This window comes from Oncorhynchus kisutch, linkage group LG7, assembly GCF_002021735.2.
Source record: "Oncorhynchus kisutch isolate 150728-3 linkage group LG7, Okis_V2, whole genome shotgun sequence".
NCBI lineage: Eukaryota > Metazoa > Chordata > Actinopteri > Salmoniformes > Salmonidae > Oncorhynchus > Oncorhynchus kisutch.
The window spans coordinates 35564661-35586370 of NC_034180.2; the positions used below are offsets into that span (position 1 = coordinate 35564661).

Consider the following 21710-nt stretch of genomic DNA (forward strand, 5'->3'; position numbering starts at 1 on the left):
AATGCAGGTGTAGAAGCACTGTTGTCTGTACACCCTCTGCTTAAGCCCTCAGTTCCCAGTTGTGGAGTATCATGGTAGGATGTCATCATAACATCAGAAGCAGAGTGAGAAAAGTACAGTACAGTAGTGGACTGGGTTTTTAGTTTCAAGTCTAGTCAGTGAGAAAGACAAAGGTCAGATGAGAATAGAAAGACTAAGTGTTAGTAAATAGGAAAGACATATGGGTCATGGCTGTGGTTTTGTAACGAAGAGATGGACTGCAGATGTAGCTGACAGAAATTATAAGACAGATAGACGTTTCTTCAGTTACATGACTCTCCATGCCCCAGCCAGGATGACGGTTGCCTGGTCAGGATATCCTCTCCAGCCAGACCAAAAACGATGTTCTCAGTAATTTAGCTGATAACATGCATACTGCCAATTTCTCCACAGCCATTGTTTTCACCACACCCACATTTTGGGAAATGTGTAACGTTATGCTTTATTTGGAAAGACAATTATGTTCTGATAATTGCACCAATGTCAGTCCTGCTGTGGTCAGAGCATGATGTGGAGTCTTTAGGGTGGGATTAGGTGGAGGGGTATGGGAGGGTGGAGGGGTATAGGGGGGTAGAGATGTGCCCTAGGTGTCACATTCCACCATGATGAGCTTGTTCAGTTCACTGAACTCTACTCGCTGGTCTTTACAAGCTGTGGTCTCTGAGAGGAAAGGAAACACTATTAAAAGTGTCCTTTACCAATGACATTTGCATCACAGTGCATGTAGACCATTAAGTGACTGTCCCCATGGCTTTGTTGCTGTGTAGTGACACTGTGAAAGGCTAGCGACCCATGTGACTCAGAGCAGGGAGAGCTGTGACCACACTGGTCTGAAAAGTAGACCGTTTGTTAAAGCAATATTCACTTAGAAATTGCGTGACGGGTTTGATTGGTTCTTTCAACCCCCAAAAACATCTTAATGGGTTGAGAGCTTTTGTTGTTTGGATTTGAAAATGGAATGGGGCGGTGCCAGGGGGCTGTATGTGGGTGTTTTGATGAGGGCCAACCAGTAAAAGCACAGCCTCCTTCATTATCGACACATTGTGCCGACAACAACAAAGAGCCATTCCAGACTCTGAAGTCAGGAGAACTTTGAGAGTTAGGTGTTAGCTAGACTAATGAAAGGGTACAGTGCGTATTCATTGTCACCCCATTGAGAGCCATGTGACAGAGCCCGCCTCTGCGTGGAGGAATGTCTCTGCAGTGCATGCCACGCACGGTGGCATCATCACAAGGCACGGTGGACGCCAACTCTTGCCAGCCTGGGTGGGCTTCGTGCGTCAGAGGGGCTTGCAGGCCAAATCAAATCAAATGTTATTTATCACATGCGCCGAATACAACAGATGTAGACCTTACCGTGAAATGCTTACTTCAAGCCCTTAACCAACAATGCAGTTTTAAGAAAATAAAGTGTTGAAAATATTTACATTAATAAACTAAAGTAAAAATGAAATAAAAAAAAGTAACAAGGAAATGACATAACAATAACGAGGCTATATACAGCAGGTACCGGTATATATGATCGATGCCCTATCCAGGCCCTCTGTGCTTGAGGATGGCAAGACCTTGCTGTCGTCAGATATACATTCACACATACACACTGTAAAGTGTACGTTCATACACGCCAGTGCATATAAACAAACATCTGTCTTTGCTTGTCAGTGTCTGTGTTGGGACCATGGTCTTGATGCCAGTTTGTGGCCACAACACAATTAACGTAAACAATCAGCCTTTCAGCGTCACTGTTGGAAGCACCAAACATGCACTTGATCTATTTCCTGAATCTCTCTGTATTCTTCCCTAAAGAGGTGAGCGGAGCGCTGCCAGTGTGTAGGCTAACCTATTTCCCAATTTTTTGGGGCTCCAGAGTGGCGCAGCGGTCTAGGCAGTGCTAGAGGCATCACTACAGACCCTGGTTCGATTGCAGGCTGTATCACAACCGGCCTTGATTGGGAGTCCCTTAGGGCGGCGCACAATTGTCCCAGCGTCGTCCGGGTTAGGGTTTGGCCGGGGTAGGCCGTTATTGTAAATAAGAATTTGTTCTTAACTGACTTGCCTAGATAAATAAAATTTAACAAAAAAACTCCCTCTGATGTCACTGTGCTTGTATGATGCATGGCTGGAGGTAGGGAGCTTATTATGCTGCCTTTGCATTGTGCACATACTGTCCCCAGTCTGCCCTGCCAGGGGCTCTGAGCCTAGGGTGGGGGAAATGGATCAGCCAAGACCTGACCACAGACTGACAATCTATCTAGAGCAGAATTCAGTCAGTCGTGTGAAGCTGCTGTTGACCCGCAGTTGTAAATTACATTGATGTTGATTCTCTGGGGACCTGTGTGTGTGTGTGTGTGTGTGCGCGTGTGCGTGCGTGCATGTGTGTGTGTTTGTGCGTGCGTGCATGTATGGATTAGTGCTGTGAATGTTGATTCATGAGCCATGTAGTGTAAAATAGACAAATGACTCATCACTGTAATTGCAGCATATTGAACAGACATGGGGAAATCCACAGAGCTTTCCTCTTTATCACACTGGTTTTTTCAATGAGGACGGTGCGTGCTCGGCTTTGTAGGCAAGCAGTAAGCATTGCAATCTGAAGTCTGACAAAGTCTAACTAATTTCTAAATGAGCTGCGTTTGGTGTAAAAATACTTAGCCAGCAGAATGGAGATGAAAAATGTCCTCCCATGCCGTTCTGAAAAATGACAACAGCCGTAGTAACATATTGGGCATCTGCTGCAGACTGACATCTAAAGTATACAGTGCTCTGAGACAGATGTTTTCTCTAGTGCTGGGATGTGTGCTGCCACCTCAATTGTTGCAGTAAATCAGGTGCTTTACACTGTGTGTGTGTGTGTGTGTGTGTGTGTGTGTGTGTGTGTGTGTGTGTGTGTGTGTGTGTGTGTGTGTTCCTGCTGTAATGGTTGCACCCTATGGTGTTTGAATGATGTAGCCCCTCTCAGGTGGGATTCCACTAGTCAGACAGTTGAACCATCACATTGAGGTGAGACATCCTAGAATATGGAATACAATCCACTTAGTGATTGTCTACATAGCCTCTTCTCACTAAGAGGAGTTTATATGTGGTGTGTTAAGTTGACTAGAGGTAAATTAGGTTCTGTTATTGAGGGATTCTGGTCAGTCTGCCTCGTCACAGACAGGTCTGGGATCAGTTTGCTCAGACTGGAGCCAGTGGTGTGCCAGGCGAGGCTTGGGGAGAGGAGGAACAGGGTCGAGCATTAACTGATCTCCACTTTCCCCAGACTTCTGTGTCGGAGGAAATGGGGCAATTAAGGACAGCTTGCTCAGACACTGCATGGGGTTAATACCCGGCTCTCGTAATTAAAAATAAATGACATTTTTCCTGTATAAATATTCAAGCCCCTCTCCGATCTGTGCTGCTGACTGTTTATGTGGCGTAAGCTGTTTTTGCACATTTCAGGAACATTTGGCACAATGTTTCCTGAACCGTCCGCGGAATAAATAGAGTTTCGTTGCCTCTGAGAGATTCATCTGTGGGTGTCTTGTGTTGGAGGAGATAGGCAAGGATGGAGACATGGATTCCTGTATAACCTCTGTATGGGAACGAAGGGGCAGAGGCAAGGGTCCTGAGTCCAGCTAAAACAGCTATTTGTCCTGGCTTTGACCTACTATAGCTGAAAGTGGGTGACAACATGGTCATTTAGGGAATGTTGGTGAACATCTTAGCAATTCAATCACAAGAAATGGGTTAGAACCGCTGTGAATAAGGATGTTGCCTTGAAGATAATAGCTTTGTGTATCATAAATCATCGAACCGCACAGCTTAATTTTCATAGACCGATCAACAATTTAAAGAATGTAACCTTTTGAAACCAGAGCATTATAGCAACCAATTATCCTCATCCCTTTCTCCATCTCTCTTTGCAGGAGAGTACATTAAGACCTGGAGGCCCAGGTATTTTCTACTCAAGAGTGATGGTACATTCATTGGCTACAAGGAACGACCACAAGATGTTGACGCGTTTGAAACCCCCTTAAATAACTTTTCAGTAGCACGTGAGTATCTACTCTTTCAAGAACCTACTATCTACATTACTTCACCCATTAAGATTATACGGCACTTTATATTGCATAATCACCAATAGAAAATATTTTTGTTCAGTAGTTCCTATGACAATGTCTTGCCTTAATGGTACACTTCAAAGCCACAAAGTTGTGGTTAGAAACATCAGAATAGACTGGTGGTACATTAGCAATATGCCAGTATTCTACCTGGCTGTGTGTAAATTCCAGTTTTGTCTATGGGACTACTCCCTACATGAAAGGAAGTTGTTGGGACAAGCTCGGCAGATGATTGAACAGAGTAATTAGAGAACATACTGTTTGTTAAACAAAATGTTTCCTGACATTCTTGAGTTATAGTGGTTATTAACCATCTGATTTCAATTATTTATCTGTGGGCTGCTCTGTCTCCATCAGCAGTACAGAGAGGGTGGCACAGTTTGTCACTGAGCAGACCTGCAGTAGACCCACAGACAGAGGGGCCATGTGATGCTGCTGATGAGGTGGTGGGGCTGGGTTACACAGCCACACTGACAGGGCCCTGCTGGAGCTCAGTGGTGGCCCAGCCCCATATCTTCCATCTAACAGACTTCCTGACAAACTCTTCCATGTTTTTTTTTGGCATACGCAGTTTGTTGACTGTGTGAAAGAGCTGCACTGGGAAACTGGCTGCTCTCTAAAAATTGTAACTTAGTTTCAAGCTAATTGAAAAATTGAAATTCCTTTTATTTTTTTGTGAATGTCATAACTTGGACACATTTTCTGGAATTGACTGAAACGACTGCCCAGATCACTGCTCACAGTCCCATGTATTGACTAAATCCTGAGGTAAAAATACACTATATTTACAAAAGTATGTGGACACCCTTTGAAATTAGTGGATTCGGCTATTGTGCCAGCTGTAAAGTTTGGGGGAGGAGGAATAATTGTCTGGGGCTGTTTTTCATGGGTCGGGCTAGGCCCCTTAGTTCCAGTGGAGTGAAATCTTAACGCTACAGCATACAATGACATTCAAGATAATTCTGTTCTTCCAACTTTGTGGCAACAGTTTGGGGAAGGCCCTTTTCCTGTTTCAGTATGACAATGCCTTCCTGCACAAAGCGAGGTCAATACAGAAATTATGTATTGAGATCGGTGTGGAAGAACTTGACTGGCCTGCACAGAGCCCTGACCTCAACCCCATTGAACACCTTTGGGATGAATTAGAACACCGACTGCAAGCCAGGCCTAATCGCCCAACATCATTGCTCGACCTCACTAATGCTCTTGTGGCTGAATGGAAGCAAGTCCACTCAGCAATGTTCCAACATCTAGTGGAATGCCTTCCCAGAAGAGTAGAGGCTGTTATAGCAGCAAAGGGGGGAAAAACAACATATTAATGCTTATGATTTTGAAATGAGATGTTTGACGAGCAGGTGTCCACATACTTTTGGTAATGTGTATTTAGTATGAAGGAAAAGCTATGATCAGGGTTTCCTCCTCCATCCTTCCCCCATAGTGCAGCTGTTCAGTTCCCTATGTACGGCTGCATGGTGGCTGTCCCAGCCGTGTCTGTTACGGTGGCGATAAAGATAAATGGCTGTAACTGCGGGTCTCTGTCTCCTCTCCAACTGGCCCCTCTCTCCCGGGATGTGGCCAGAGTGCCAGCTGATGAAGACGGAGAGGCCCAAGCCCAACACATTCATCATCCGCTGCCTGCAGTGGACCACTGTCATCGAGCGCACCTTCCACGTGGAGACCCCCGAGGAGAGGCAAGCTCAGCCACAACCCCTCCCTTACACATACACACAGTCAAATACACACACACACCACAAGCATGTGCATACACATTGTACACAGTACACTGGTTGTTGGGTGACCCTACAGTCTAAATTGCCTTCCTGTTGATAAGATGACAATTACATGATTGGGCTGAATTAAATCATGTTAAATGAGGTGTTGTAATCTCCCTCTCCTTCCTCTCTCAGGGAAGAATGGACGAAAGCCATTCAGGCTGTAGCAGATGGCCTACAGAAACAGGAAGAGGAGATGATGGACTCCTCCCCAGACCCAATGGACATGGAGATGTACCTGACCAAACCCAGACTCAAAGTGGTGGGTCCCCGCCCTCCTCACCCTGCCTCACCCCAACCATGCCCCTTCCTGCCTCACGCCAAACCTCACCATGCCCCTTCCTGCCTCACCCCAAACCTCACACTACCCCTTCCTGCCTCACCCCAAACCTCACACTACCCCTTCCTGCCTCACCCCAACCCTCACCAGCCCTTCCTGCTTCACCCCGGCGCCCTGACACTTTCCTAACAAATAAAATACAAATTATATTTTTGTCACATGCGCCGAATACAACTGGTGTAGACGTTACTGTGAAATGCTTGCTTACAAGCCATACCCAACAATGTAGTAACACAATTAAATACACACGAATGGAGCTAGATTTATCCTTTTATTTAACTAGGCAAGTCGGTTAAGAACACATTCTTATTTACAAATACAGCCCAGGAACAGTGGGTTAACTGCCTCGTCAGCTTGGGGATTTGATCTAGCAACCTTTTGGTTTCTGGCCCAACGCTCTAACCACTAGGATACCTGCACGCCCCATATACAGGGAGTACCAGTACCAGATCTATGTGGAGCTACAGTTGAAGTCGGAAGTTTACATACACTTAGGTTGGAGTCATTAAAACTCGTTTTTCAACCACTCCACAACTTTTCTTGTTAACAAACTATAGTTTTGGCAAGTCGGTTAGGACATCTACTTTGTGCATGACACAACTCATTTTTCCAACAATTATTTACAAACAGATTATTTCACTTTTTAATTCATTGTATCACAATTCCAGTGGGTCAGAAGTTTAGATACACTAAGTTGACTGTGTCTTTAAACAGCTTGGACAATTCCAGAAAATGATGTCATGGCTTTAGAAGCATCTGATAGGCTAATTGACATCATTTGAGGTAATTGGAGGTGTACCTGCGGATGTATTTCAAGGCATACCTTCAAACTCAGTGCCTCTTTGCTTGACATCATGGGAAAGTCAAAAGAAATCAGCCAAGAACTCAGAAAAAAAGTATGCAAGTATAAACACCTTGGGACCAGGCAGCCGTCATACCACTCAGGAAGGAGACGCGCTCTGTCTCCTAGAGATGAACGTACTTTGGTGCGAAAAGTGCAAATCAATCCCAGAACAACAATAAAGGACCTTGTGAAGATGCTGGAGGAAACAGGTACAAATGTATCTATATCCACAGTAAAACGAGTCCTATATCGACATAACCTGAAAGGCCACTCAGCAAGGAAGAAGCCACTGCTCCAAAGCCGCCATAAAAAAAGCCAGACTACGGTTTGTAGCTGCACATGGGGACAAAGATCGTACTTTTTGGAGAAATGTCCTCTGGTCTGATGAAACAGATATAGAACTGTTTGGCCATAATGATCATCGTTATGTTTGGAGGAAAAAGGGGGAGGCTTGCAAGCCGAAGAACACCATTCCAACCGTGAAGCACGGGGGTGGCAGCATCATGTCCCCACAACATGATGCTGCCACCCCTGTGCTTCACGGTTGGGATGGTGTTCTTCAGCTTGCAAGCATCCCCCTTTTTCTGCTTTGCTGCAGGAGGGAGTTGTGCACTTCACAAAATAGATGGCATCATGAGGGAGAAATTATGTGGATATATATATTTATATATTTTGTGGGCGGAACTGAACAAGTGCGTGAGAGCAAGTAGGCCTACAAACCTGACTGAGTTACACAAGCTCTGTCAAGAGGAATGGGCTAAATTCACCCAACTTATTGTGGGAAGCTTGTGGAAGGCTACCCGAAACGCTTGACCCAAGTTAAACAATTTAAAGGCAATGCTACCAAATACTAATTGAGTGTATGTAAACTTCTGACCCACTGGGAATGTGATGAAAGAAATAAAAGCTGAAATAAATCATTCTCTCTACTATTATTCTGACATTTCACATTCTTAAAATAAAGTGATGATCCTAACTGACTGAAGACAGGGAATTTTTACTAGGATTAAATGTCAGGAATTGTGAAAAACTGAGTTTAAATGTATTTGGCTAAGGTGTATGTAAACTTCTGACTTCAACTGTACTGTATATACAGGGAGTACCAGTACCAGATCTATGTGGATCTATATTCAGGGAGTACCCTTAGCTGATCAATGTGGAGCTACACGACCGGTCAAACGTTTTAGAACACCTACACATTCAAGTTTTTTAAAAACATTCTTACCATTTTCTACATTGTAGAATAATAGTGAAGACATCAAAACTATGAAATGACACATATGGAATCATGTAGGAAACAAAAAAGTGTTAAACAAATCAAAATATATACAGCTTGGACGCTCTTGGCATTCTCTCAATCAGCTTCACCTAGAATGCTTTTCCAACCGCCATGTCTTTGTGAGATGTGGTGTGGGTGAATGGATGATCTCTGCATGTGTATTTCCCACTGTAAAGCATGGAGGAAGAGGTGTTATGGTTTGGGGGTGCTTTGCTGGTGACACTGTCTGTGATTTATTTAGAATTCAAGGCACACTTAACCAGCATGGCTACCAGAGCATTCTGCAGCGATACACCATCCCATCTGGTTTGGGCTTAGTGGGACTATCACTTGTTTTTCAACAGAACAATGACCCAACACATCTCCAGGCTGTGTAAGGGCTATTTAACAAAAAAGGAGAATGATGGAGTGCTGCATCAGATGACCTGCCTCCAAAATCCCCTGACCTCAACCAATTTGAGATGGTTTAGGATGAGTCGGACTACAGAGTGAAGGAAAAGGAGTCAAAAAGTGCTCAGCATATGTGGGAACTCCTTCAAGACTGTTGGAAAAGCATTCTAGGTGAAGCTGATTGAGAGAATGCCAAGAGCGTCCAAGCTGTATATATTTTGATTGGTTTACACTGTTTTGGTTAATACATGATTTAATATGTGTTATTTCGTAGTTTTGATGTCTTCACTATTATTCTATAATGTAGAAAATTAAAAAAAAAATGTATAAAAACCCTTGAATACGTAGGTATTCTAATACTTTTGACCAGTAGTGTATATACAGGGGGTACCAGTACCAGATCAATGTGGAGCTATATACAGGGAGTTCCAGAACCAGGTCAATGTGGAGCTATATACAGGGAGTTCCAGGACCAGGTCAATGTGGAGCTATATACAGGGAGTTCCAGGACCAGGTCAATGTGGATGTCACGGGATACTAGGAGTGGTGGGTTGGAATCAGGCGCAGAGAGCAGGGTTCAGTAAATCGTGATTTATTCTCCGGACAAAAAACAGTCACGCCAACATACATACATAAAACAGACCAGCCCAAACACAGGACCAAACAGTCCGGAGAATACAAACATGAAAACCACAACCAACAGAGTAACAAAAAACAATCCCGCACAAAACAAGGGCGGGTCAAGCTACTAGATATAGGGAAGCTAATTGAACTAAAATACACACAGGTGAAACTAATAAGACAAAACCAACAGACAAACGAAAAAGGGATCGGTAGCGGCTAGTAGGACGGTGACGACGACCGCCGAGCACCACCCAAACAGGCAGGGGAGCCAACTTCGGCGGAAGTCGTGACAGTGGAGCTATATACAGGGAGTTCCAGGACCAGGTCAATGTGGAGCTATATACAGGCTGTTCCAGGACCAGGTCAATGTGGAGCTATATACAGGGAGTTCCAGGACCAGGTCAATGTGGAGCTATATACAGGGAGTTCCAGGACCAGGTCAATGTGGAGCTATATACAGGGAGTTCCAGGACCAGGTCAATGTGGAGCTATATACAGGGAGTTCCAGGACCAGGTCAATGTGGAGCTATATACAAGGAGTTCCAGGACCAGGTCAATGGGCAGAGGTACTAGGTATTAGAGTCAGTGATCGAGTCAGTGCAGATAGTTCAGGTACCATTACCTGACTATTTAGCAGTCTGGCTATTTAGCAGTCTTATGGCTTTGGGGTAGAAGCTGTCTAGGAGCCTATTAGTCCAAGAGCCGATGCTCCGGTACCAACATCAGCCATGGGAGGCTTAGCACCAGATGGCGTGTCCACTCTGTTTCATCACCACACATCTGTGCTCTTAAGTCATGACACAAAGGTCTAAGGGCACCGGATTGCATGTCTCCTACACAACCGTTTTCAACATTCTCACCAGCCCTGAGGGTCAGAGGTTAAACAAGTCACTGCAGCATATAGTCCCACCATTAGAAGAGTGGAAGTTGCAGAGTGGATGAAATGGTACCTTAAATGCTTCTGTGTTGTTGTCAGTGGGATTATATGTCTTGACTAGTTAGAGCATGAATTTGTTATAGCCGCTGTTTGTAACCCGATGCTGCTTTTTCCCCCCTCGCTCATAGACTATGGACGACTTTGAATACCTCAAACTCCTCGGAAAAGGTACTTTTGGCAAAGTGATCCTGGTGAAGGAGAAGGCCACAGGACGCTACTATGCCATGAAAATCCTGAAGAAGGAAGTGATCGTAGCGAAAGTGAGTAGAGGCCACTAACCGTTAGGAGAAGCATGAGAAGACGAAAGAGGGAGAGACAGCATGGGGGCGGTGAGGGGCGATCATGGATACCTAAACGGCAGCCATTGTGGGAGTTGCACAAACACTCTTTGTGATCTCTTTCAGGATGAAGTGGCACACACACTCACAGAAAACCGAGTGCTCCAGAATTCCAAGCATCCGTTCTTGACAGTGAGAGACCCCGCCATCCACTCCATCTACCTAACCCAAACTCTTCTCTGGCTACAAAGACTGAGGAGCCACTCCACTTCAGCCTGAGAGCTTCCATTCAGGGGGAGATGCTGAATCTGTGTTGGGAGAGTTTGAGAAATGTTTGCAAAGACGGCAATAGACATGGCTAGACACTAGACATCTCATTGTTAGTTAACCACCTTTCTCAAAGTCTGTGATGGCTCACAATCCGCAACTCTTCCACATTTAGTGGCTGGAGTAACACATGCATCTTCTGTCCATCCCACTGTGGTGAATGGGGCTAGCAGTTGTCATTCAACAGTTATATCCCAAAGGCAGATATCACTTCAACAAAGACTTTTGTTTCTTATGGAGAACTTGCAATGGCGGGTTTAATTTTTTGATCCATTGCAGTTGTTTAAGTTATTGGTGTATATCCCCAGGGTCCCATCTTGCTCAGTTGGTAGAGAGAGCATGGCGCTTGCAACGCCAGGGTTGTGGGTTCGATTCCCATGGGGCACCAGTACGAAAGAAGTATGAAAATGTGTGAACTTGCGACTGTAAGTTGCTCTGGATAAGAGCGTCTGCTAAATGACTCAAATATAAATATATATCCCCAGGGCCTGAAATACTCCTTCCAGACCCATGACCGGTTGTGTTTCGTAATGGAGTATGCGAACGGCGGAGAGGTGAGCTTTTTAAACAGTCAATAACACCTGACACACAAGATCCAATTTAGCTAGTAGTAGCCAATAATCCTCCCACCCCTCCTTCTGTGTACGCTAACCTTGTTCCCTCTGTCTCTCCTCTCCCTCTCTCTTATCTTTCTCCCTCCTCTAGCTGTTCTTCCACCTCTCCCGAGACCGGGTGTTCTCGGAGGAGCGGTCTCGGTTCTACGGGGCGGAGATAGTGTCAGCGCTGGACTACCTGCATGCTGAGAGGAACGTGGTCTACAGAGACCTGAAGGTAAGGCGGAGGAGCACAGTCTGCGGACCGGGATATAAATAGTGTCCACAGCAGCAGCAGGCCTACCCCGATTCAGTCCTCACTGCAGCTGGAGACCTAGACCGCCCCTTTCTACAGCCGGAATATAGTAACCACCATCTCCTTCTGGGCAGATGTTCGATTCCTTTATTTATCTTTGTGTTTCCATTAATGTAAATAAGCAGTGATGAAAAATTTGTATTTTAGTATTGACAGTCATATTTTACCCCCGTCATCAAACTTATTCTGTCCAGCTGTAAATTGTTTGTACCAGAAGGAAGAGACTAGTACAGAAACTCAGTGATCTGTATTCATAGCATAAGAGCAGAGGTAGCAGAGGCATGATATGACTGGTTTTAAAGGGGGGGGGGCATCTGTAGCCTTGTTTCTTCCAGCTGATGAAACTATACCAGCCAGGTCAGCATAGCCTCCACCCTCCTCGTTCCCCCCTCCCTCTGCTCTCCCCATGGGTTAATGAGGCAGGCTCCCAGCCTGCTAAGGTTCTCCTGAAAATGCCAGGGTAGCAGTTTTGGAGGATGTGCTGACTCTGGCCTGCCTGCCTGGTGCTGCTGGCCACGTGTGGGCTACAGTTGCCAGGTGACTTTTACTCAGAGGACACACTGATATTAAAAGGACATGCATTGCTAGCTCATGCCTCTCAGAGCTGAAGCCAAATCAGCTGTGCCTCAATCACACACTCACACAGTCACTCCCCCTCCTCCTGTTGCTGATACGTCCTGTCTCATTCTGTCTCCTTGTCTCAGCTGGAAAATCTCATGCTGGACAAAGACGGACACATAAAGATCACCGACTTTGGACTGTGTAAGGAGGGGATCACAGACGGGGCCACCATGAAGACCTTCTGTGGGACACCAGAGTACCTGGCCCCAGAGGTAGTGTATTCTCACAGTCCATTCACAATATGGGGGTCAATAAATCGTATCATTTTTTTGACATAAAAAATGGGAGGCCTTTGGAGCCCAACCCATGTAACCTTCCTCTTCAGTGCACACTCTTTTGGCATGTTCTCTTGAGTATTTTTGTCTATTCAAATTTGAGTGTAAATCAACTGAAGAGAATAAAGTCACATAATTGGTAAATAACTGAAAGAATTAACAGACCTAACACGGTTTGAAGAGAGGAACTGTATTGCAGCGAATATATCCCACTACACACATCATCGTAAATGTCTGTTGTCGGGCATATTGTTAAGCCATACAAGCTATGTCACATTTTTTCTAGTGTATTTTCTATGTCGAATGTAGTTGTGTAATTAATTGTAAGATGCAAGGCTCCCTTGCAAAAGAGTCCTTGGTCTCAATGGGACTCACTGTTAAAATAAAGGTAAAATAAACTGTTGAAGAGTGACTTTGGGACAGTTGTTCCTAAATGCCTGTCTAATCTCCAGTATAAGACATGCAGCTAATGAGTCTGCAGTGTGACTAGGGCAGGACAGGTTGTTCCCATATTTTTTGTTTGAGAAGGCATGTGTACAGGGGTGTGGCTTCTCCCCATTGCGTGCAGGTATGACGTGGGGTGTATAACACGATAGGGCATTGTACAGTGTGTGTGTGTGTGTTGCTAGTCCCCTTGCCTCTTGCTGTAAGAAGGTTTTCTGGGAGAAGGGTGCCCATGTTAACACAGCTGCTGACTCTTTGTTTTTAGCCTCCATTTGGAATTTGCTGGGGGGTTTGGCAGTGCCTCAGGAAACGTGAGTTTCCGCCCTGAAGAAAAGGTTACATTGGCTACAGCTGCTCCTGGCACTGAGGGGGCTTTTAGCCGACTCCTGCCCAGGATGCCTATCCCGACCTGGGCAAAGCCAGGGCCACACTCTGGGCCTGTTGTTCTCAGTTCTCCCCTGTAACAATCTCCCATGGCGTTTTCATCTGACATCTTTATATTCCTCTCTCTTAGCCCATGTCAGCTAATGTTTTTTAAAGTTTTGTTTTTTTATCCTATAGATATTGTTGTAATTTTTTTGTCACTCAAATATCACATGAATACACATTAGACTGGCAAAATGTATGGAATATGAAGAAAAAAATTAAACCTGTCAAATTTCCTCTCCAACAACAAGAGGGGTGTGGACAGTTTGTGTCATGAACAGTGCTTGTGCCCATGGAAATAGACGTGGCGCGTGCTCATGCAGGGGGGGAGGGCCCAATACTGGAAGGGGGGCCAGAGTGAAAAAGTTTGGGAACTCCTGCTCTAGAGAACCATCCTAATTTACGGCATACAGTAGCCATCATCACCAAGCCAACTAGGGCATGAATTACTATATAACCATCATGTCACGTCCCTCACACTAGGGCAAGAAACAGGCAAATGATAATTTAAAGGAAAGAATCTGTTTGTCATTTTTGTCCATGTGTGGTATGTCATAAATGTGCTGAAGAACAACCCTCCCCCTCTTTAGCATTCTGAACACAGTAACATAGCTAGTGGCACCATATAACAGCCCCAGCTCTGCTCCTCCTCTGGCAGTAGAGACATCAGGGGGCGTTTCCGTGGAGACGGGGTCGCCATAGAGCGTCTCTATGGGAACCAGGGCCAGGCAATGTTACAGGTTGTTCTGCAGTAAACAATGACCTTGTTGTGTGTGCTGCACAGGAATGCTGTAACGTCTGGGAATATTCCACAGGCCAGACCCGCTGCCCAGACCAGGGCTGTAAGCCTGCATCTTGCTAACACCCATGGAACAAGTTTCACCTAATCCACTGTGAAATAGTCATTTTATTGAAATGAAGTCGATTTGTGAAAGTAATGAACAATGAAAAGGAGAGTGAAAGGCATGTGTTTGGGAGAGGGACAATAGCTGTGTTTGTGTTAGAGGGAGAATAAGGCCAGAAAGTAAGATAGAGGGCAGTATCAAGTGGAGGAAAAGTACAGCAAGTGTACGTTTCACTCCTACCTCCTCCCTGCACTGTGCTGTCCTTTGGGCCAGTGTAACAGAGCTGGTCCAGGCAGCCCTGGTTATGTGTGTGAGGGATGAGCTTGGCTCCTGTGGTCCTGGCAGCTCCACAGCTGTGGTACTCTTCTACATATATGGGGCAGCTGCAGGCCCAGCTGTCGTGTGGTGTGAATCACACGACAGCAGTGCTGGAAATAGAGACGGTCCAGTAATCCTAGCACCGTGCCGGCTTCACGTTACCCCTGCCCTCCGAGTCCTCCTCGCCCCTAACCGCAGCGCCAAGCAGCGTGCCCACAGATGCAGGCACACACCACCCGCTCAAACACACACAAACACACTCTGGTTTTGTTCCATTTACGGTCACATCTGTCCATCTGTTCTGCCCGCCTCTTCTCTCTGGGTCTGTGTACCTTCATGTCCATATGTAATTCTATTAGGCTGCCCTTTTACCTATGAATCTATTCCTGGACCAATTTATCTCACCTCATATAACCTTGTTTTAAAGAACAGTCTGTTCTCATTGGCTTGATTCCACCTACAATATCCTTCCTGTTGGATATTGACCCAACTACACTTCCCAGAAGGCCTTGTTTAATAACAACTCAAATACTATGTTAGACATTCAACAGGCTGCCCAGTTAGACAGCACAGAGCCAAATCGAGCCAATTGATTAGAACGTGTGAACACGTCATCTTCCAAGATGTGTGAACCTCCACTTCCGTGACTAAGGGCTGTGGCAGTGGTGTGGTGTATGTGGTTGCTGCTATGGGGACTCTGCTTCCACTAACTGGCCCTAGCCTCTCCAGCCTTCAGCCCCTGCCCAGCCTATCCCTCTCTCATGATGGTGTGTAGTGTGTACTGCAGACCTCTAGTGATTAAATATGCAGGGCTCCAGGGGAAACTCTATCCCTGCTCCTAATGTGAGATGTGAGTCAGTGTTGGCTGTGGCTGCTTGGAATCCCAGACCAGGAGAAGGGGGGTGGGGGGTTTACTGGCCTCACCCAGGGTTCTTTATACAGCCTGGAGAGCTGCTGACCTCACTACCTACCTAATGTCCATCCACTTAGCTAATAGCTAGGTTTCAGAGATCTAAACCAACAATGTATAGTATGTCTCTCTTGATGCTATCATAGGGAAGAATGTACATTTGAACTCCTGCTAGCCCTTGTCCTGTATGCTTCCAAGTATGATTGTGTAACTGTTCCTAATGGTATTATATTGTTTTGAGTTGTGGTTGTCCTGTGTTGTCCAGGTTCTGGAGGACAATGATTACGGTCGTGCGGTGGACTGGTGGGGTCTGGGCGTGGTCATGTACGAGATGATGTGCGGTCGGCTGCCCTTCTACAACCAGGACCACGAGAAGCTGTTTGAGCTCATCCTCATGGAGGACATCCGTTTCCCACGTACCCTGGGTCATGAGGGCAGGTCCCTGCTCTCCGGCCTGCTCAAGAAGGACCCCAAGCAGCGGTGCGTAGATCCTCTTGCCAGCAGTTATCCACCATACCGTATGTACAGAATCCCGTGGAATATAATGGCATGGATTGATTTGGCCACGTATTTACTTTGTTTTGGTTCCTCTATCTTCCAGGTTAGGTGGAGGACAGGATGATGCTAAGGAGATTATGCAGCACAAATTCTTTGCTGGGATTGAATGGCAAGATGTTTATGAGAAAAAGGTAAATTAGTGTTCCATTTTCCATTACTTCAGTGAACAATCAATAGATTTCACCAGGCCTGCAACTGTCTACACTCTGATTGACAGGACAGATGTGCCAATGTACTCATGGTGTCCTCTCTTCTCTCACAGCTGGTCCCGCCCTTCAAGCCCCAGGTTACCTCGGAAACAGATACACGGTATTTTGACGAGGAGTTCACAGCACAGACCATCACTATTACACCGCCCGGACAAGGTACTACCTGACCCACTGCGTATTCTGTATCTATACAGAATACACGCACCACACTCAGAGAACAGTATTACACACCCAGACAGACAATCATACTTGTTTTTTTTGTTTTTCACTGACTCTTTGGACCTGAATGTTTTTGTTTAGTAGGGGTGATCACAGTCTGACTGATGAACTGGAAACGCAAGTGGTTCTAAATGTCATTCATGTAAAGAATACCTATTGCGTTTCAGAATCTCATATAAATTCATCTCCCCTCTTCAGAGATTTTAAACTTTAAATTATCATTTGGCTCTAAAGGTCAATGTTTATTTTTGGGGTTCCAGAATTGGAGTGTCTCAAACAAACAAAAAACAAGCTGATCTACATGGTTTAGATAGCATTTTGATTGAAGACAGTAATATTCTTCCTCGTTGTCATGGTCATGAGAGAATGTAAGATTTCCACGTGCCCTTGATGTATATGATACATTATACAGTTGCGGACAAATATATTGGCATCCTTGCACTTTTCTTAAATAATTACCTATTTCTAAAATGAGTTTAAATTGAAAAAAAAGCATTTGTTCTCCACACAATATTGAATTTTTATCATTGTAGATCAAATTTTTATTTTTGTAAACTTAAGTTTACAATTTTTATTTAGAAATGAAATACAAATGGCATGGACAAATGTATTGGTACCCCTTGTACTTTGGCCAAGATAACTGCAGACAACCCCTTTTTGTAGCAATTTGGCCCACTTTTCAGCAGCATACTGCTCTAATACTTCAATGTTTGAGGGGTGACCTCTACCAACTGCTTTTGTCAGATCTCATCATAGGTTTTGGATGTGATTCAGATTTGGACACTAGCCACTCTAGAACAGTCCAGCATTTCTTCTCAAACCATTCCAGGGTGCTTTTGATGTGTGTTTGGGGTCATTGTTCAGCTGGAAGACCCACAACCTTTAACAGAGACAGAGCTCTTTGACAATACAGGTCAGCGCTTTGTTTACTGACAACCAAATGAACATTCAATGGAAATAACACCCTCCCTACAATCAAACAGGAGGGAGGTTTGATAATGCTGTGGGGTTGCTTTGCTGCCTCTGGTACTGGGGGCCTTGAAAATGCACAAGGCATCGTGAAATCAGCAGATTATCAGGTGTTTTGGAGTCCAATGTTCAACCCAGTGTCCAAAGACTGGGTCTCCATTGGAGGTTGTGGGTCTTCCAGCAGGACAATGACGCCAAAAGCACATACAAAAAACACCAAGGAATGGTTCAAGAAGAGATGCTGTTCTGGAGTGGCCAGCCAAGAGTCCAGATCTGAATCACATCCAGAACCTATGGTGAGATCTGAAAACAGCAGTTGGTGGATGGCACCCCTCAAACATGGAAGCAGTTTGCTGCTGAAAAGTGGGCCAAGGTGCAGCAAGATCACTGATGGCTACAAGAAGCATTTGTCTGCAGTTATCTTGGCTGTGCAACCAAGAACTCGCAAATCATTTTGCCGTTTGTCATTACTTTCAAAATTAACAATTCTAAACTTAAATTTACACAAATAAAATTGCTTATGCAATCTTGAAAATCCAATAAGGTGTGGAAACCAAAAGTTATTTTCCAATTTCATCTTATTTTAGAAGACATAGGGAATTAAAGAAAAGTGCAAGGCTGCCAATATATTTGGTCGCAACTTTATATCTGTACTGTAGCACTCAAATAATTAAATCCCACGAGAGAAAAATAATAGATCGTTTTGAACATCATTCAAGGTATAGATTGCACTCCAAGGCAAATATTGAAATGATAATGGGGAAGGTCCATCTTCCCAGTGCAATTAATGTGAGGTCAAATTACATAGTGCTTATTCAATTCCTCTGGGGGATTTGTGCCCTCTCCTGGAACGTGTGTGTAACGTCTGTTATTCCATAGTTCACTGTGTACCTCACATGGAAGTGCTTGCTAGACCCCTAGCAGTGTGTGCCAAACTGCGCCCTGGCTAGTACTAGGTACATTATGCATTAGGACTCAATCATAAGGGTTTTTGTCACTGGGAGGAAAATATATATTTTGTATTAAAGCGGAAATCAGAACGTATATACTAATGGAGTTTTCTGTGCTATCCCTCTCTCTCTCTTTCCTCCCCACTCATTTTGTATTCCAGAAGACAGCATGGAGTCGTTTGACAGCGAAAGGAGACCCCACTTCCCACAGTTTTCCTACTCTGCGAGTGGAACAGCCTAAACACACCCCTTTATTCCTCTGGTCCCACCATTTCCCCTCACCCCACCAGACTGCACATCCAACTACCGGGGTTTTCGCCACATCCTTTCCTTACTTCACCAGTGTTTCAGATAGTATTGTTGAACAGAAATTTGCAATCTGCAGGTTCGGTAATTATATGGGAAAATACTCCATACTACACAAATGAAAAACCACCGATTTGTTTCTGTGGCCTTTTAAGACTTTTCTAATGGTGAGAGAGAACACTACAGTGCATTTCCTGCTTGTCTTGATGTGTGCAGTCAGACAAGCTTGATGTTCATAAAACCTAATTTATAGGAAAAGAGTGGTCATGCAGCGATGTGGTATATGAATTTAGAATGATAAGGCTACACGTTCTTAAACTTTTGTCTTGCTTTTGTCAGCACCTGTTATATTTGTCACATACTATTCACAAAGTGAACGTTTGTCTGGAAAATGTTACGGGACCATAAGGACTATATTGGAATTAGCCATTTAAAATTGAAATGCATTTAGCTGTTCTTTGTTTAAAGGGGCGATCTGCAGTTGTTACATCAATTTTTTGGACTCATGAATAAATGATATGTACCCATTGATTCTTGAAGAATATAATTTATGAATGCCTAATGAACTTAGTTGAACTGTCATACCCTATCACAACCCAAAATATAAGATAATTTACCTCCAAAGTTTGTAAACAAACACTATATAGCCTCACACTATGATTAAAATTATCATTTTGGATATGATGGCATCCATAGCTCTGTCTATGAATTTTAGTGGTTCCATTTCTCCAACCCATCCCTCAGCTTTTTACATAAACAGGGATGGGGAGAACGCTTTGTTTCAACTGCTGATTTCCGCTTTAATACCAATAAATATTGTGGCCCAACGGCAATAACAATAGATGACCAATGACTTTGTTTTCAATGAAGTGGAAGATTAGTCTGATATTGTTTTTTTTTATCAAGACTTTCACGCTATCACTATTTGACCAACACTTTGAATCTCCTTGGGCTGCCAGTATACCTAATCAATAAAATGTATTATTCTGTATATCTAACTGTTAGTAGAACATGGTTGATTCTTATAGGACTTCCAATGCTCAAAAAACATTATTATCAGAATTTTAAAGCCCTAAAACATTAGAGAACAAGGTGAGAATTACCCAATGGACCACTGTCAGTCTAATAGAGAAATTATGTAATAGAGTGGCAGAAAGGGGATTCACAGATACTTAAATAACGCTTATTCTGGGGGCAGGCATAATCTAAATAGATTAAAGCTTGCTGTCAATTCATCTCAGAACTGTGTACACATGGTCAATTAGATATCCATTTCCTGTGGTCCCATTGAAAAGACAGAGTTACTCTAACCCCCCTGGACTATCATGTGCTTGGATTGTGGTGCCTCCCTGTCTGAATGTTGTATTCCAAACACTCTAGGCTGCTTCCCTCTGAACTTGCCAGTCAGGTACTGATCCTTTCTGCCCAATCAGGGAATCTTTTCTCTCTTCTGGATTTTCCTCTTCTACAGTATTGGGTATTTTTCTCCCAGTGTACTCACTGCAGCCTCAATGAGGTCACTATAACAATATAGTCCTTTAGGACTTACTCCATAAACAAACTGGGCTGTGGTTCAGGGGGAAACAAGTTGAGTCAGCTTTGATCTCTATAGGTAGGGATGTGTTCCATTCCTCTGTACATGGCTCTGAGTTGTTATTTATAGAAAACCAGCAATGAAAATGGATTTGACTGTGCCAATGATATGCACTTTCCTGCCCCAAAACATGTATGTATGAATTTGTACACTTGTACTTGTTACACTTTGCTGTCAGAAATGACTGAAACAGCACCTCTCTAGACATAAATTCCGAGAAGTTTGAACTATGAAAATATAATGTGCGCAATTAACCCCCATATACAGATTGCTGTAGATAAACTGGTAATCTTGAAAATGGAACACAGTTCTCCAATGAGTTTCCAGAAAATTCTGCTGTTTTCAGATGACTGATAATCACGATACAAAAGTTAATCATACAAATGAATGTAACAGCTTTTTATTTTTATTTTCATATCAATTCCTCTTTCTCAGACAATTCTTAAATTGTTAGATCTGATTGTTGCTTAATCCTATGCACACTCATCATTTGCTGTCACCCTCTGAAAATAGGGAAATGCATTTTATACCTTTTCTTTTTTAAACTTTTTTTGTACCTCCTCTTTCCTATTCCTGAGACTGAGGACACCAGCTTTAGTAAATAAATGATGTCCACTTTGTACACTGTTTTTACTGTTTTGTTTTTTATTTCAAATTGATCAAATAAAAGGTCTTAACTAAACCTGCCAACTAGTCTTTCGTTGACTTTTGTTCAGTTGATCATTCAGCCATTCTTACAGACCTCAAGAACTTCTCGGATATGCTTTTAACCCACAGTCATAGCACAAGCTTGACTTGCTAATGCTTTGATCTGACTGAGGTATTTAAAAAAAAAAATGAAATAAAAAATAAACATCCTTGAACGAGGCGAACGTCTGAAACATAGGAATATACCTAAATACTGAGTGGCTAGATAGGTTGGACTTCTGTACCTCTACAGGACTGCATAGGTCCATGTTTGTCTGTGACTCTGCAGCTGGTCAGAGATGGAGGAGAAGCTCCCCTGGGCCAGACCCAGATGGTACAGTCTCCTGAGCAGATGTTGACAGCCAGAGCTCTGTCTGTCTGTGGCCAGCTGCACTGCTCTTCACTGCAGGATCATGGTTGTGCCCAGCGTGGGACTCACCTGACAACCGTTCCTCACCTGGCTCCAGCTGCACAAACCACAAAACACCTTTGTGCTAGCAGTGATGTTCTGCCCTCTTGGGGGATGTGTTGTGGGGAACT

At 44.1% G+C, this 21710-nt stretch overlaps 1 protein-coding gene across 1 annotated transcript in view; it reads left to right on the forward strand.

The window, feature by feature from the left end:
• Positions 1-21169, forward strand: part of LOC109894542 (RAC-alpha serine/threonine-protein kinase) — a 35083-nt gene extending 13914 nt beyond the window's left edge. The window contains exons 3-14 of the mRNA XM_020488109.2: positions 3945-4073; positions 5719-5830; positions 6047-6173; positions 10454-10585; positions 10730-10795; positions 11416-11484; positions 11636-11761; positions 12544-12672; positions 15944-16158; positions 16280-16367; positions 16499-16601; positions 18745-21169. Of these exons, the coding sequence (XP_020343698.1) occupies positions 3945-4073; positions 5719-5830; positions 6047-6173; positions 10454-10585; positions 10730-10795; positions 11416-11484; positions 11636-11761; positions 12544-12672; positions 15944-16158; positions 16280-16367; positions 16499-16601; positions 18745-18824 (1376 nt within the window). The 3' untranslated portion in view covers positions 18825-21169. The remainder of the gene's footprint in view (positions 1-3944; positions 4074-5718; positions 5831-6046; positions 6174-10453; positions 10586-10729; positions 10796-11415; positions 11485-11635; positions 11762-12543; positions 12673-15943; positions 16159-16279; positions 16368-16498; positions 16602-18744) is intronic.
• The last annotated feature ends 541 nt before the right edge of the window (positions 21170-21710 follow it).